General features: G+C 38.5%; 1 protein-coding gene across 13 annotated transcripts in view; it reads right to left on the bottom strand.

Moving 5' to 3' along the window:
* Positions 1–10547: 10547 nt before the first annotated feature.
* PPHLN1 (periphilin 1) overlaps positions 10548–16380 on the bottom strand; it is a 46204-nt gene continuing 40371 nt past the window's right edge. For all 13 annotated transcript variants that reach the window (XM_032221435.1, XM_032221434.1, XM_032221436.1 and 10 more), the window contains one exon: positions 10548–11885. In XM_032221435.1, coding sequence (XP_032077326.1) covers positions 11694–11885 — 192 coding nt within the window. In that variant the 3' untranslated portion in view covers positions 10548–11693. The remainder of the gene's footprint in view (positions 11886–16380) is intronic.

Genomic DNA, 16380 nt, shown 5'->3' on the forward strand with positions numbered 1-16380 from the left:
TTTTATTTTGTTTGCCAGATCTTCATTTTCTATCAGGTTCAGTTTATGTTTTTGCAGTTCCAACATATTTTTTCCTTTTTTGTTTTGTGGGTTTTTCTGCAGCTCCATCTCCAAACTTTTATATTCTAATTCCAACTTCTTTTGAGTTTGTCTGTTCTGCCTATTCTTTTCCCTAAGTATGTCATTGTGAGGCCTCTAATATATGCATTACATTCTGTAATGATGTGTCTTCCTTTTTATTTTCCTGGAAGAAATACATCAGTTATTTTTCCATATATTGCTGGAAGCTTTTTTCATTTAATAGTCTTGAGTTTAAAGTCCATCTCCCCTTTTTCCTCTGTCCCTTCCAAGTCATTGTTATTGGATTATGATCAGCCTATGTGCTCATGTCTATGTCTATCTTGAATGTTTTGAGTATTAGTTCTGTTGACATCCACATTGTATCTATTCTTGACCAAGACGTTGTCTACTGTTTGAGTAGAAAGTATATTGTCTTTCTTTCAGGTGTCTTATTCTCCAAACATCTTGCAAATTTAATTCTTCCGCCATCGTGAACAATGTTTTGGGTAGGGTTTTCCTCGGCTTCTTGTTCATCTTTATGGATTTATGGTCTATTCCGCTATTTACAATTGCATTAAAATCTAGTATACATATATCTTCATATTCATATTGTATTATCTTTTTGTATAGTTTGCCAAAAAATTCTTCTTGTTTATCATTTGGGGGCGTATATTGCCATTAATAATAGCTTTCTCAAATTCATTATTATCTCCACCATCAGTATTCTCCCCTCCCCACCTTCAAAAATTATATTTGATTGAATTGTCTTTCTAATGTATAGTGCTATTCCCTTTTAACTTTGGTCAGCCAGAGTTGTGTATAAATTACCCAGTTTTACCTGTTCCAAAAATTTCGTGTTTCCTTCTAATATGTATTTCTTGTAAGCATATAATGTCCAGTTTCATTTTCTCTAATTTGTTGAATATTCTTCTTCTTTTTATTGTGGATTTTAGTCCGTTTATATTTATTGAGTTTACTTTTATTTTGTCCTCCATGTCATTGGTTTAGTTGATATGGTCATTCTTAGCTCCCACTGCTCCTTTGTCTCTTTGGCCCTTGCTCCTTCTCTTAGCACTTTCTCTTCCTGTTCTTTCTCCATCTTCCTTTGATCTTTCCCCTTAGCTTCCTAGCATTTGGCTCCTCCCTCTTCTCTTACCAGCATTCCCTCCTGTGCTACTATATGTTGTTCATAAAATAATTCTGCTTTCTCTAATGTATCTAATTTGTTCCTTTGTGCTTGCCAGTTTACCAAAATCCCTTCTGGAACCAGCCATCTAAAACTCACCCTTTCTTAATCAGACTCCTAGTCAGGAAGTAGTATTCTTCTCTTATTTCTCTGACCTTTCTTGGAATTTGCTTCAATACCACTATCTCTCTAGATTTATATTTAATTGGGATTTCTTGTTGCTTGCAATATTTCATTTTTTAGAGTTTTTTTTAAAATAAACCTTACATGTACCTCTCTGGGCAGATTCTCATTGCATATCTTGTATATACTCTAAATATCTCGTCCATTCCATCTAAAATATATTCCTTACTCATTTCTGTGATACCTGAGAGAATATCTGCAATCTTCTCTGCTAAATTCTGTTTTTCTCCTCTTCAATGTTCTGAAATCTTAGGTAAAATTCGGATCATTCCATTTCCCAGAATATGGTGGATTCATCTTGCTTTTTATCAATTGTTATCAATCTAGAATCTATCTCCTCCACTTTTTTCTGTGTTATTTCTGATCTTTCTTCCACCTTCTGCAGTCTCTGCTCATTTTTCCCCATCATTTCCGTGACTTCTTTCAATTCATCTTCCACCTTGTCCACTTTCTCTTCTACTTTGTTTACTTGTTCCTTAAGATCTGCGTGTATGACTTACAACATACTTTTAAACTCCAAGGTAGCTTTATCTTAGTTGCGTTGGTATGCCTGTTACTTTCTGTGTCGCTGAAACAGGCGGTGTAGCTGTTGCAGAAGCATATGATGTTATTCTCCTAGTAGGTGGAGACATAATCCGTCTGGGTCTACAAGCATTAAAGACACGCCCACGAATCTCCTCCTACCCAGCTTAGACTCAGTCGATCCTTCAGTTAGCTGTGTCTGTTTTCTCTCCTATCTAATTAATTCGTTCTTAATCTAACTTCCTGCAAAAAACTTCTAAATTGCTTTAATTGGCTTCTTTCTTTGAATTTAACTCATTTGGTTTTGTATTTGACTGATTGGGGGGTCGTAGCCCTTTGGGGGCTGCAGGCCTTCCCTATCGCGCTTGCCATCGTGAAGAGATTCAGCGGTGAGCCTACAAGGTTTTCCTCAGGCTCTAACACTCTTATTGGATTCTTGTTCCCATCAACTCAATTAACATGGCTATAGGAATGATGGAAACTTTCCACACAGTTTTCCACATAGATTGGCAGTATGAAGAATTAGGATTTTATATAGATCCTGGCCTAATTTCAAAAGTTTCTGTTTTGAAGGAAGAAATGCAATATTTTATAAAAGGAATATATTTTCTAAAGGATCGATTCAGCTTCTGGCAAAAACAAGCTGTCCAATTTAATGAGTCTCTTCAAAAAGAATAATGGTGGCCCTATGCATGGCATGAAGCTTTAGAGAAACTATTACTCTCTGTGGGAATATGACCATAGACAGTAACAATTGCCCATTTAATGTTACGTGCAAATAATTTGATTTTTGCATTTTCTTTATCTTATATGTTTAATGTAACCTAACCATTTTGATACCAAGCAACAATTATCTGGTTCTATGCTGGACATTAAACTGCTTATCAAATTGACTATTCATCTTCATGGGAGTGAATCTCAGGCAAATTTTGCTTAATATAATCTTAATCTATGGTTTGTAAAAACTAAAGTGATGTGAGCTAATAATCCCTGCTTTCAAAATTAATAAGATGTCACTGAATTTGCTTAAATTAAAAACTTATGAAAATATGTGAGAATCTATATTCGGAACAGTATCTCAAGTTTCAAATGTAATATGAGCAGCAATTAAGAGTTAACTGATAATGTATTTTAATTTCCTGTATTCATAACCTAACAGTACAATTAATGTATATATTGTAAAATTAAGATTTATCTGACTATTTTTATATTCCTGAATTGCAAGGCATTTGTTTAAAATAGACAAAAAAATTTGTTAGAAGGTTTAACACCAGTTTGGTTTAAGCAGGAGTTTGTTAAATATCCATCCATTTATAGTGAAATATTTAATTTTTGATAGTAAAGCTCTGTTTGCATGATGGAGCTATGTAAATAAAGTTTCAGTGATGGTTCACAATATTAAAGAATTATGGGTCAATAAACTTTAAATTGTGTAAATTAAATAAGTAAAACTGGCATGTATAAATTGAACTAAACATTATACTTTAAGTTAAATTTCAATGCTAGGTTCTAAACCTAAAATAGATAACATTGCTTTGTTAATTGTGATTTGTACAGAAGACATTGTTATATCCTGCTTGGTTAAGTAGCATTAAATAAAGGCTGATGAGCCATTCTTTTTTTTTCTTTTTTTTATCTCACAATTTTTTTTTATTTTCATTTTCATACACTCACATGTATACTGTACATAGCCAACACCATACAGCATTAAACAATAATTGCATCAATTCCTCTTGTCAACAAGGCCCCAGAAAATAGAAACCCAATATAACTTTTCCGCTCTCCATACACCTCTTTCTTCCAACACCCACCAACTTTCTATCTTCCCTCCATCATCCCCCTCTACCCTACTTCCCCTCCTCCTCTACCACTCCTCCACATCCACTCCCCCCCTTCCTTCTCACCTTTCCCTCCCACCCTCTCTCCCATCCCTCTCTGCCCATCTTTCTTCTTTCCCGCTCCTCCGCTCCTTGGTGTATTTCCGCTACATATCAATATACTTGGCCTATCCTATTTTTAAAGAAAAATTAAAAAAGAACAGTATGCATGTGAAGTCACATTACATTGAGATCTAACACATCTTGTCTAACCTAATATATTCCCTCCCCCCACCCTCCCCCCCACATCCTTCCTCCCTTCTGACTTCCCAGAAGCCATACATGGCATAGATTTTTAACAAACACGGTCTAAAATATATTGAAAAGAAAAGAATAAAAAATTAACATCTTTACATTGAGCTTAGCTCCTTCTTGCTAAGCTATCTTTAAACAATTTAAATCATTCCTGATCTTAAGCATAGGCTATCTGGAATTTCTTAGTCCCATATTTATTTTGTATATAATCAATCCATATTTTCCAGTCTCGTTTATATCTCTCATTTGAGTGGTCTTTGAGATATGCAGATATTTTGGCCATCTCGGCTAAATTTGTGACTTTCAATGTCCATTCTTGAATTGTAGGCAAGTCTTCCTTCTTCCAATATTGCGCCACCAACAGTCTTGCTGCCGTTATTAAATGCAAAATCAAGTTAATCTCTACCGCTGTAAAGTCAGTACTTATACCTAACAAAAATAACTGAGGAGTGAACTTTATCCTTCTTTTAAAAATATTTTGCATAATCCACCATATTTTTATCCAAAATACCTTAACCTTTTGGCAAGTCCACCATATATGGAAATATGTAGCGTCAAGAGAACCACATCTCCAACATTTAGGTTGTAGATTCAGATACATAGAAGCCAACTTTTTTGGATCTAAATGCCATCTATAGAGCATCTTGTAAAAATTTTCTCGCAAGTTTTGAGCTTGTGTAAACTTCACATTTCTTACCCAAATTCTTTCCCATGTATCCAACATTATTGGTTCTTCAATATTTTGAGCCCACTTTACTATACAATCTTTAACTAATTCTGTTTCCGAATCCATCTGTATTAATACATTATATATCCTCTTTATATGCCTTAAACTTTGGTCTCTTATTTGTTTAAATAGATTATCCTCAACTTGGATAAAACTAGTTTTTTTATCTATTTTCCACCTGGCCTGTAATTGCCCATACTGGAACCATGTTTGAACTACCTTCTCCTCTTTCAATACCTCTAAGGATTTTAGTTCTAGTGCCCCCGTTTCCAAAATGAGGAGCTGTCTGTAAGTAGTTCTATCCTGTTTTTGTGCTATATTCATATTTTCAATTGCATTTCTAGGAATTGCCCACATGGGTATCTTGTCATTTAGTTTATGTTGATATTTTTTCCAGACCCGCAATAAAGCATTTCTTAAAATATGACTTTTAAAGTTTTTGTCCAGTTTTTTGTTGAATAACAGGTAAGCGTGCCAGCCATATACCAGATCATGTCCCTCAATATTCAATATCCTATCATTGGTTAAATCGATCCAATCACTAATTACGGATAATACCACTGCATCGTAATATAGTTTTAGATTGGGTAGTTTCAAACCTCCTCTCTCGCGTTCATCTTGCATTATTTTCAGCTTTACTCTCGGCTTCTTTCCTGCCCATACAAATTTATTGATACCCTTCTGCCATTCTAAAAGATTCACATCTTTTTTGAGTATAGGTAATATTTGGAAAAGAAATAAAAATTTTGGTAAGATATTCATTTTCACTGCCGCTATTCTTCCCAGCAAAGATAAGTGCAACTTCTCCCATTTTTTCATCTCTATCTGTATACTATGCCAGAGTGGTTCATAATTATACTTAAATAATTTCCCATTTGAGATTGAAATATTAACTCCAAGATACTTGACCTTTTTGACTACCTCACATCCTAACATTCCTCCTAATTCTTCCTTTTGTTTAGTATTCATATTTATGGCTAATATTTTTGTTTTCCCTAAGTTTATTTTAAAACCAGACATTTGACCATATTGATTAATCGCATTCATTAAAACCATACTGGATTCCTGCGGTTGTTCCAATATTATGACCAAATCATCCACAAAAGCACGCACTCTGTATTCTTGCTGCCTAATCTTAATTCCTTTTAGACCATCCAAGCCCCGTATTTTATTCAACAATACTTCCAAAGTTATAATAAACAATAGTGGGGACAAAGGACAGCCGTGTCTTGTACCTTTTCCAATTTGAAAAGAGTCTGTTAAACTTCCATTGACTATGATTTGAGCTGTTTGCTGTTGATATATTGCTTTAATTGACTGTAAAAAACTGTCTTCATTTTTTGCAATATCTTCAACAGAAATTGCCAATTAACTCGATCAAAAGCTTTCTCAGCATCCAAAAATATGAACGCAGCAGGAATTTGATTGTTCTTTCCCAAGTATTCTAGTGCATTAATAACTAATCTAACATTACTTTTCATTTGTCTCCCTTGTATAAAACCTGTCTGGTCAGCATGTATCAATTGTTGAATAACCAGCATTAACCTATTTGCTAATATTTTAGTAAAAATTTTATAATCTACATTAAGTAATGAGATAGGTCTATAGTTTTTGGGTTGAGTAGTATCTTGATCTTCTTTGGGTATCAAAGGTATAAAAGCTGTCTTCCAGGATGGAGGTACTTTACCTTCCGTTTGAATCTTATTAAATAATTCTCTAAGAGGTTCTACCATTTCTAATTGTAAGTTTTTATAGTAAGCCGCTGTCAAGCCATCTGTGCCTGGTGCCTTCCCTGACTTTAACTGCTCAATTACCTGTAAAATTTCCCCCGAGGTTATTGGTTGATTCAATTTTTGCCTGTGCTCTTCTTTAACTAAGGGTATTTTCTCTTTATCTAAATATTTGTCTATATCTAAACCATTAATTTTATCCCCCTTATACAACTCTGTAAAAAATTCCCGAAATGCCTTTTGAATCTCATCCTGTTGAAACATCTCCTTCCCTCTATAAGTCAATTTAGATATATTTTGGGATTTCCTTTTTTTCCTAATCTGATAAGCTAACCATCTGCCAGGTTTGTTTGCGTTGCAGAAAGTATTGTGTTTTGCGTATAACAAACTAGTGGCTATCTGGTCAGAAATCAACATGTCAAATTGAGATTTTAATATGGCAATTGCTTCCTTGACCTTTGCATCGCCTGGGTTTAATGTTAACTCCAGCTCTTTCCTCTTAATTTCCTCTTCCAATTCTGTTTGTTTTACCCCTTGTTTATGTCTATGTGCTTTGTTTATATTTATCAGTACTCCTCTCATATACGCTTTGCTTGCATCCCATACGAATTCCATGGGTGTACCCTTATTCATATTAAAAACAAAGTATTCGGTTAGCAATTTTTTACAATCATTGATATACTCTTCATATCTAAATAAGTTTTCATTCAATCTCCAAGACCTTCTTGCCTGTACCACCCCTCCCAATTCCATCCAAACTGGGTTATGATCCAAAAGGACCCTAGCCGCAATCTTCGTCGTCTTGACCCTAGAAAGCAAATCATTAGTGATTAATATGAAATCAATCCTAGAAAAGGATTGATGTCTATCAGAAAAGAAGGTAAAATCATATTCCTCTGCATTTCGTTCTCGCCTGATATCTCTCAGTTCAAAGTCATCCATCATGTCAAAAAAAGGATTTAGGTAGCTTTGCTCGCATCTTAGTATTTGGGCGAGAAATCTTCTTGTCTCTCTTGGTATCTATAATGCCATTCCAGTCACCCAATAATATACAAGACCTATAATCCCACTGTACTAATTTAGCATGAAGATTTCTATAGAATCCTTCTTGCTGTTGATTAGGAGCATAAATTTCCAGAAGCAATGTCTTTTTCCCTTCTAGGATTAGATCTAATGCAATGTATCTTCCATAGGGATCTGCTTCAATTAATTCAGCTTTCATATCTTTTCTTAAGTATACAACTATACCATTTTTCTTTTCCATAGCAGAAGTTACAAAGTGTTGACCAAGGTTTGGGTTAATCAGATATTTTTGATCGGTTGATTTAATATGAGTTTCTTGCAAACAAATTATGTCATTCTTAAACTGTTTAAGATAGTGAAATATTTTCTTTCTCTTCTGTGGAGAATTCAATCCATTGACATTCCATGTTAAAATCTTAGTTGTCATCTTTGGTTACCTGAAGCTTTTTTAGAGCCTCCTGCATGGCCTGTTTAACCTTTGGCCTAGCTCTTCCCACGGCTTCTGGACTTGTTGCTGTAGCTCCTTGATCGATGGCCGGTGGTTGTTGAGGTTGTTGCCTTTTAGCTTGTTTCTCCATTCGTCTAGTAGTCATACGGCTAGGTCTTTGTTCCATAACACCTTGCGCTTCTAGGAGAGAGAGATGATCCATCTTATCTGGTAGTTGTGTGGTTTGCTGTCTGTCTTGTCCTTCTTGTGGTCTTTCTCTTGGTCCAGATGGTGCAGGGTGTCCAGCCTTCAAAATATTATGATAAAAATCTCGGGCTTTCCATACGGAGTTGAGACGATATCTTTGCCTATCAAATGTAAGTATAATGCCAAATGGTGCGTCCCATCTGTACTGTATCTGACGGTTTCTAAGTTCTTCAACTAAAAAAGCATAATCTCTCCTGGCTCTTAGCATTTGAGGTGGTATCTCTTTCAAAACAGTCAGATCTTGACCCCCAATTCGGAGCTTAGTGTTATAAGACTCTTGTAATATCGTGTTTCTGAGCTCTCTTGTAGTGAAATATATAACAATGTCTCAAGGAAGCTGCTTCTGCTTTGCCACCCAAGAGTTAACGCGATAAACTATTGATTTGCCAGTCAAACTTAGCCCCCGGTCTTCCCACCAGACAATCAAAAGCTTCTGAAAGAATCTGTTTCAGGTTCTCCTGTTTTTCTTCACGCAACCCCCTTACTCTTAATGCCAGTTCCATTTGCCTGTACTGTATCATAATAATTTCTTTTTCAGCATTTTCAACTTTTTATTGCAGCACCTCTGTTTTCGATGTCAAGTTGGTATTAGCTTCATTAAGATCCTCTAGACTATCTTCAATTCCGGAAACATGTCCTGTTAGTACAGTTACCAGCCCCAGCATATCATCTCTAATTTTAACAACCCTGGCATCAATTTTATCATACAACTCTTCTTTAAGTTCTTTTATCTCCTGTTTTATCTCCTCTTTAAAGTCTTTAAGTTTGTCTTCCACTTTAATTGTCTGGGTGTTGAGAGCCTCATTTAATTCCCTCAAGAAGAATTCTTTCGTTAGCAAATCTCCAGCAGGGGGCATGGAGAGTGGAGGCTGCGACTTTGTACTAGGTATTGGAGATGTGCTTCTGGGGGCTGAAGGGGGGGGGGTTCAAATTAGGATTTGGTTTTGAGGCCATTCCAAGTTTTATCTTCAAGCAATTAATAAAACTCTACTGACCCACTGTACAGCAATGGAAAGAGGTACTGAATCTCCCCCTTTATTTTGAAGTTTTTGAGGCTCGGTAGGACTTTGCAAAAGGTTTCAGGAAATAAGCATTGTAACGGGACAGTTTAGCATATTCATCGCCATTTTAAGTGTCTCTAAATTAGCAGAATTAATGGAAGAAAGAAAGTCTTGTAAAAGTGAAACTGATTAGTAAGACTCTGCTGGCCAGCTGTGAAGCAGAGTAATAAATCACTCCCTTCCTTTGAAGTTTTAAAGCTCTGTAGAATTTAACAAGGCGATTAAGAAAATAATCATTGTTATGGAGGAATTCCGCAGGCTTGTCGCCATTTTAAATGCCTCTTTAAGTAGATAAATTAACGGAAGAAGATCTTGTAAAAAATGAAGCTAGGATTTGGATAAACAATTAAAGTCCTCGCATGCGAGCTCAGCTCTTATTAAAATCAAATAGTTCAAACTTTGATCTGAGTGGGAGGCTGCTTACTTCATACTGCACAAAGCAGTTGGAGATTCCCAGCATGGATGTCGTTCTGCCTTCGGCTGGCCCCCCTCTTTCCACAGACACAGAAGCTGCAAAAATCAAAGGGCATTTGCACAGCAGAACTAATCTTCTTCCCTTCTTGCCCGAAGAGTAAGAAACCTGTTAGACGTCTGATAGATGATCATCTAAACAGATAACGCGACCAGGAACTCGGGAGCAGCTATGTTAAGCTGCTTCCATCAGTAAGCGCCGCCCAGGAAGCCCTCTGATGAGCCATTCTGAAGAGTGAGTTAATCTCACCCTACCTTGATAGATTATTATATCGCCCAATGTATTCTTTTAACAACCAAAAAAAAATAAATGTTTTCACAATCAGCCGAATGTTATTTCTAAGATCAACTAAATAAAATTATACTATGCTTTCTACTAAGAATGGTTAACGGTCCACTGAATTCAAATCTATATTTGTAGCTTTTTTGCTTAGTGGGATATTGATTTGTTTATTGAACCTATCTTAAGTAGCCTCAGGTTCCATCAGCATGCAAGTGATATAATTTTCTACTGGCTTTTGCTGAATTTCATTTGCTATTTAGTCAGTGAGATAAATTCTATAACTCAGTTTCTAATAACTGGCTTTCTGTAATTGTAATTTTTCATAATTTATAAATTTGGTTTCCATATTTTTTCTCAATATCTGTGTGTAGGTTAGAGCATTGAAATGTAATACAGTATGTTCTGGCTGCTTTCAGTTAATACGTTCACAGTCTGTTTCACTGGTCATAGTAGTTAAGGCAAACTGAGGGACAGATTGAAATGTTCAGAAGCATACCTGTATGTTTATTCATTTTATGGGTTTAAACAACAAACATATACCATCATGTTTCTCTCCATTCCTACGAATACAAGAAGTATTGCTTCCAAATCATCCATCTGTTTAAACAGAGGAAACTCTTACTGTTTGTTACTTTAGGATTAAATAATCTTACACCGGGTAAGATTACTGAGTAAACAATACGTGAATTACAGGACCAAAGTTGTTCTGTATATTACATGTGGAAAGTATACTTGAACAGTGACAACTATAATAAATAATCCTGCTGCTCATGAGGCAGTTAATCATTTTTATAGTGTATGATATGTGAATGGAACCAACCTTTTTGCAATTGTGGGAAGAATCCTTTCAAGTAGCCTACTCTCTAATTGTAACAGATGAATATAACAAAATGATGTTGGATAAAGCTTAGCTACTGAATTGCAATTATGAGCTTACTTACTCTTCTACCCCACAATTATGGGAAGTATCTTGTCTGAATTACTCTACCATTTGTGAAATGATGAATCACACTTGAAAACACTTGTTGCTGCCTTCACTAGACCCGTTTCTAAAAATATCACATAATGTGGTGGAAATTACAGAAACTGCAGAAGAGAATAAGAATATATGTTTTCCATTAAAGACAAATATTGTTTATACAACTGTACAAAGCTTTAAAAAATGCAAATTTTGATACTAACTCTGAAGAAGTTTAATTATACAGGCTATTTCAACTTACAAAACCACTAAGCTTAATGGAACTGTCCTAACAATGGTTTCCAATCAAATTCATGTAGCTACTCAAAGGCAACACATATGTAAAATTTATATAAATACAGATGTATGTTTATTTTATATACATTCATCAATATCAATAAAATTACAAAATGGTCTGTCATACTCAGCAACCTGCTTCAATAATTGGAGCAACTTTCTGTTAAGGATCTTCAAAATATGGCTGACATGGACTGAAATTTATATATTCAATGTATTTTCCAAACAGAATCAACTAAATAAATGATATTGTTGTTTTGTAATTAATTCAAATTTATGAAGAGATCAAATGCAAGATGAACACATTTAGAAGATTAGCATACATGAATCAGGTAGCCTTTATATATGAGTAACCCATAATTTTTCTTACGTTTCTTCAAATTCTTGACTCGTAGAATCATATTCTGCAATAAAGTGTTTAAGTTCTTCAACACATCGCTCACCAATCTCATGCAAATTTTGTCTCAAAGAAAACTGAACAGGTTTTTCTAATGTAGGGTCTTTTTCAATCAGCATCTTCACCACAGCACCAAAAGTTTCACAATCCTGTCGGTATACCTAAAAATTGAGTTTTAGAAATGCATGCAATGAAATACATTATAGTATCTACCTCAAACTGAACTAAAGCTAGATTTATAGATCTTACAAAAATGGTATAAGTTTATATTTCCATTTTCTGGAATGAAGAAAAATGTGTTTATGTTTAGATGGTGTGGTGGAACCTGGAAATAAAAAATGGAACATCCTAGATTCCCCACATAGCCACAAGCAGACTAGGTCCAACTCTCCCTTGAATTCAGTTGACACGTAACTAACTCCAAGGAGGTACTAAACATTAGTTGAGAAGATTCCTGTTCATAGGCTGTTTAATAATAAACCATTTTAATTACATCTTTACATGTGGACCTGGTTTTCATGCCTCTCATTTTGCATGTTTTCTAAGATTTCAAACAAGTGTTAAGATATTTAAATTTTAATAGCTGGAATAGTGAATGGTTCGACAATGAGTAAGAACACGCAGCTAATTGATTAAAGAGAGCTGGCAACTGCATGAGGGAATCTCAGTTGTAATTAGTTGCTGTGAGAGTAAAGGGGGAGTTTTGTTGTTTCCCACCTTGTGCCCTGTATGCTTTGTGGTTTACCTGATGATGTTCCTGCTGTGTTGATTTACTGAACGATGCTGCTGTTTGCCTCTCTTTTTACTGTAAATATATTTACCGTATTTTTGGCACTATAAGACGCACATTAGCTTTAGAGGAGGGAAACAAGAAAAAAAAAACTGCCTCTGTCTCCCAGCATCCATCTACTATTCATCTGGCTAGTGTCCTTGCCGCAAACAGCTTGCCTCCTCCGTGTTGGCTGCCTTCGCTGGAACCCTGGAGCCTTCTGGAGCAGCTGATTGGCGGTTGGATCAGCCTCCTGAAATACCAATGATTAGCTGTTCTAGGCGGTGGGGATCCCCACTGTAGCAGCAGCGGTTGGTGGTGGTGGCAAATGGCAACGGCGGTGATCCCCACCACCTACAACAGCTTATCGGCAGTATTCCAACCGCTGATCAGCTGCTCGGCAGCAAAGGCTCCAATGTTCCCCGGCAGCGGTAAATGGTAGCGGCAACAGGTGGTGGCAGCAAATGCCGCTGCACCAACCCCTCACCCACCACAATATTCACTCTATAAGATGCACAGATATTTCCACCCACTTTTTTCCGGAGGGAGAGTGTGTCTAATAGTGCAAAAAATAGGTATATAAAATCACAAATTCTTGCCTAGTGAGGTGCACTGGCTTGCCGTTTCTTTCGGGATACAAGATGCTGTCATCACATAAAGTCTTGTAAGTCACAGAGCCAGGTTATACCCAGGACCGACTTTCCTAAGGACATCTACCCATCCTAACACACCATATAGGGTGAACATGCTCTGAATCCCTTCCTTTAACCATTACTATCTTATGGGACTTAAGCAGCATTCCTGTCAGGACCCATAGATTCTTATAGGAACGCTGCCATTCTGGTGGGAGAGGGAAAGCTTAGAGGGATCTCTGTAGGGGGTTTCTGTTTCTATTTCTTGTTTTGCTTTGCTGAAACTTTTGGGACCTTGGGAGGGGAAAAGGAATGTGCCTGGAGCAGCTGCCTTATTTCATCTCAGGAGAAGAGTAGCAGCATTTCCTTGGAGACCAGCATTTATCACCTTCTCAGTCTGAGTTTCCCATAACATCTTCACACACCGGGATTGACTCAATGATGTATTGGACTTTGTGAGGGGCTCTGTCTGCAATGGTTTAATCTAAAGTTTCAAACGGGAAAAGTTATTTCCTACCGACATCTCTTGCTGTCACAACCTTCCAATAAAAGTTTTCTTTTGAAATGGGCGTTGGTACCTACCTGATACCCCCTTTCTCAGGGCAGTGGAGACATCATCCAGGCATGGGTATGACTCCTTCAGGATCCAATACGACTGGGTCTACAAGTATTAAAGCCACACCCATGAAGCTCCTCCCCAGAAATAGATGGAGTGACTTGTAGACCACTGTGTTAGCAATCTGAAATGATAGAACTTATATCTCCCCCAAAAATATAGTAGAAAGGAAAAGGCAGTAAGTCAAAGGAACAGGGTGGGGCTGGATGATGTCTCCACCGCCCTGAGAAAGGGCGTATCAGATAGGTACCAATGCCCATTCTCCAGTAGAAAGAGACATCATCCAGGCATGGGACATACCAAAGCCCACAGTCCCATTGGGAGGGAAAGAATAAGAAAAGAAAACTGAAGTGACAATGAAATGCTGCAGCACACGCCATCCAAAGGAAGCATCAGCTGAGGCGTATCAAGCTTGTAGTGTCATATGAATGGAGAAATTGAAGTCCATGTAGCCGCTCGGCAAATTTCCTCCAACGAAGCTTGAGATGCCCAGGCAGCAGAGGTGGCTGCACTGCGTGTAGAGTACGCTGTGATATGAGGTAACACAGGCAGAGAGAGTGTGGAATACGCCCTAGAAATAGCTGTCCGTACCCAACGACCAATGTCCAAAGAGGAGGTCTTGGAACCTCTCTTACCTCCAGGCTGGAACTTGACGAAAAGAGACTCAGAACGCCTGAAAGAAGGAGTTTGGTTAATATAAATGTGTAAAGCATGACGTACATCGAGGTAACGCCAGTTTCGTTCCAGTCTGTGTGATGGCTGAGGACAGAAGTCGGGAAGCACCAATTCCTGGGATCTATGGAATACAGAATTTAACTTAGGTACAAAGGCCGGGTCAAGTCGAAGGACTACCTTATCTGGATGAAATATGCATAAATCTTGTCTGATGGACAAGGCTGCCAACTCGGAAACTTGCCTCGCTGATGTAATGGCTACAAGAAAAACCACTTTTAATGTTAAAACATGCAAGGACACAGAATGCAAAGGCTCAAATGGAGACTGAGTTAAGGATTCCAGGACTTTGGAGACATCCCAGGTAGGGAATCTTGTGTATTGTCGGTGGCTTGATGTTTGTGGCAACTCTCAAGTGACGGATCAGAGGTTCATGAGAGAGAGACTGAGCCGAAGTCAGAGAAAGGACTGAGGACAGTGCCGCAACCTGGCGACGAAGAGTGTTCGGTGAAAGCCCCAGGTCCAGCTCCTGCTGCAGAAATTGGAGAATAAGAGGAACAGAAGCCTCAAGAGGAACAATGCCCTTAGAGTGACACCAGAAAGAGAACTGAGTCCAAGTGGCGTCATAAATGCGATTAATAGAAGGACGTCTGGAGGCTTGAATTGTTCCAATGACCTCTGCAGACAGGTTTGCAGTCCTTAGAGCTTCTCGCTCAACCTCCAAGCGGTGAGACGCAAACACGGAAGGTCTGGATGTTGGAGCGCCCCTTGGAGGAGCAGCGAGGGGAACTGGGGCGGTTGCCACGGAGGAGCTACTGAGAGGTTCATGAGGTTGGCAAACCAGGATCTGCGGGGCCAGCGAGGAGCAATCAGGATTAGTTCTGCCCTTTCCACCAGTAGTTTTCGCACCACTGAAATGAGAGGGGTAGGAGAAAGGCATAGAGAATGGCCCAGAGGCCCAGAGGGCACGGATCCTCAGAGCATCCGCGCCCTCTGCTCCTGGCGTCGCATAGCGAGTGAAGTACCTTGGTAACTGAGTGTTGTCCTGGGAGGCAAATAGATCGAGAACTGGAAGCCCGAACCTGACTGTCAGTTGGTGGAAGACGCGATGATGTAAGCTCCACTCTGCTGGATTGATGTGCATGTGGCTGAGGTCGTCTGCCTGAGTGTTTTGGATCCCCATATGTGTTCGGCCCTGAGCAATAACAGGTGGATTTCCGCCCAAGAGATCAGTTGGAAAGACAGAGTCATTAGACGCCGGGATTTTGTCTCCCCCCCCCTTGCCGGTTTATGTGTGCTTTGGTGGTGGTATTGTCCGTAAGGACAAGCATGTGCACATTGGCCACAAGAGAGTGGAATCGAAGGAGGGCAAGAAACATGGCTTTCAGTTCCAGCCAGTTGATACTGTTCCTCTGGTCAGAGCATGACCAAAGACCTTGGGCCGTGAGTGACAAAACGCTCCTCAGCCTTGCAGACTTGAGTCCATAGTTAGTGTGATGCATGGGGGTTCACGAAAAAGAGTCTCTCATGTCACGGCAGGGGAGAGACACCAGCGTAGGGATTGCCTTACTTCAGAGGTCAGACGGATTCTGTGTGAAGAACAACTGCAGTTTGCCTTCTGATACGGAAGCAGAAGCCATTGGAGCTGGTGACTGTGGAATCTGGCCCACGGCACGATGTGGAAAGCGGACATAATCTTGCCCAAGAGCTGAGACAGTTGGTTGAGCAGAACCGCCTCTTTGTCGCGGACGGATGAGACCATGTCGTGAATGCTCACCTGCCTTTCTGGGGATAAGAATACCTGTTCCAGAGAGGTGTCTATCACTGCCCCCAGATGCATGAGATGAGTTGTGGGTTGCAGATGACTCTTCTTCAAGTTGACCAGAAAGCTGTGGTCCTCTAGGGTCTGAAGGGTGAGCTGGACGTTCCAGAGGGCCCGATGCGCCGACCTGGATAGTAACAAAATA

The sequence above is a fragment of the Thamnophis elegans genome, chromosome 7 (genome assembly GCF_009769535.1).
Source record: "Thamnophis elegans isolate rThaEle1 chromosome 7, rThaEle1.pri, whole genome shotgun sequence".
Taxonomy (NCBI): domain Eukaryota; kingdom Metazoa; phylum Chordata; class Lepidosauria; order Squamata; family Colubridae; genus Thamnophis; species Thamnophis elegans.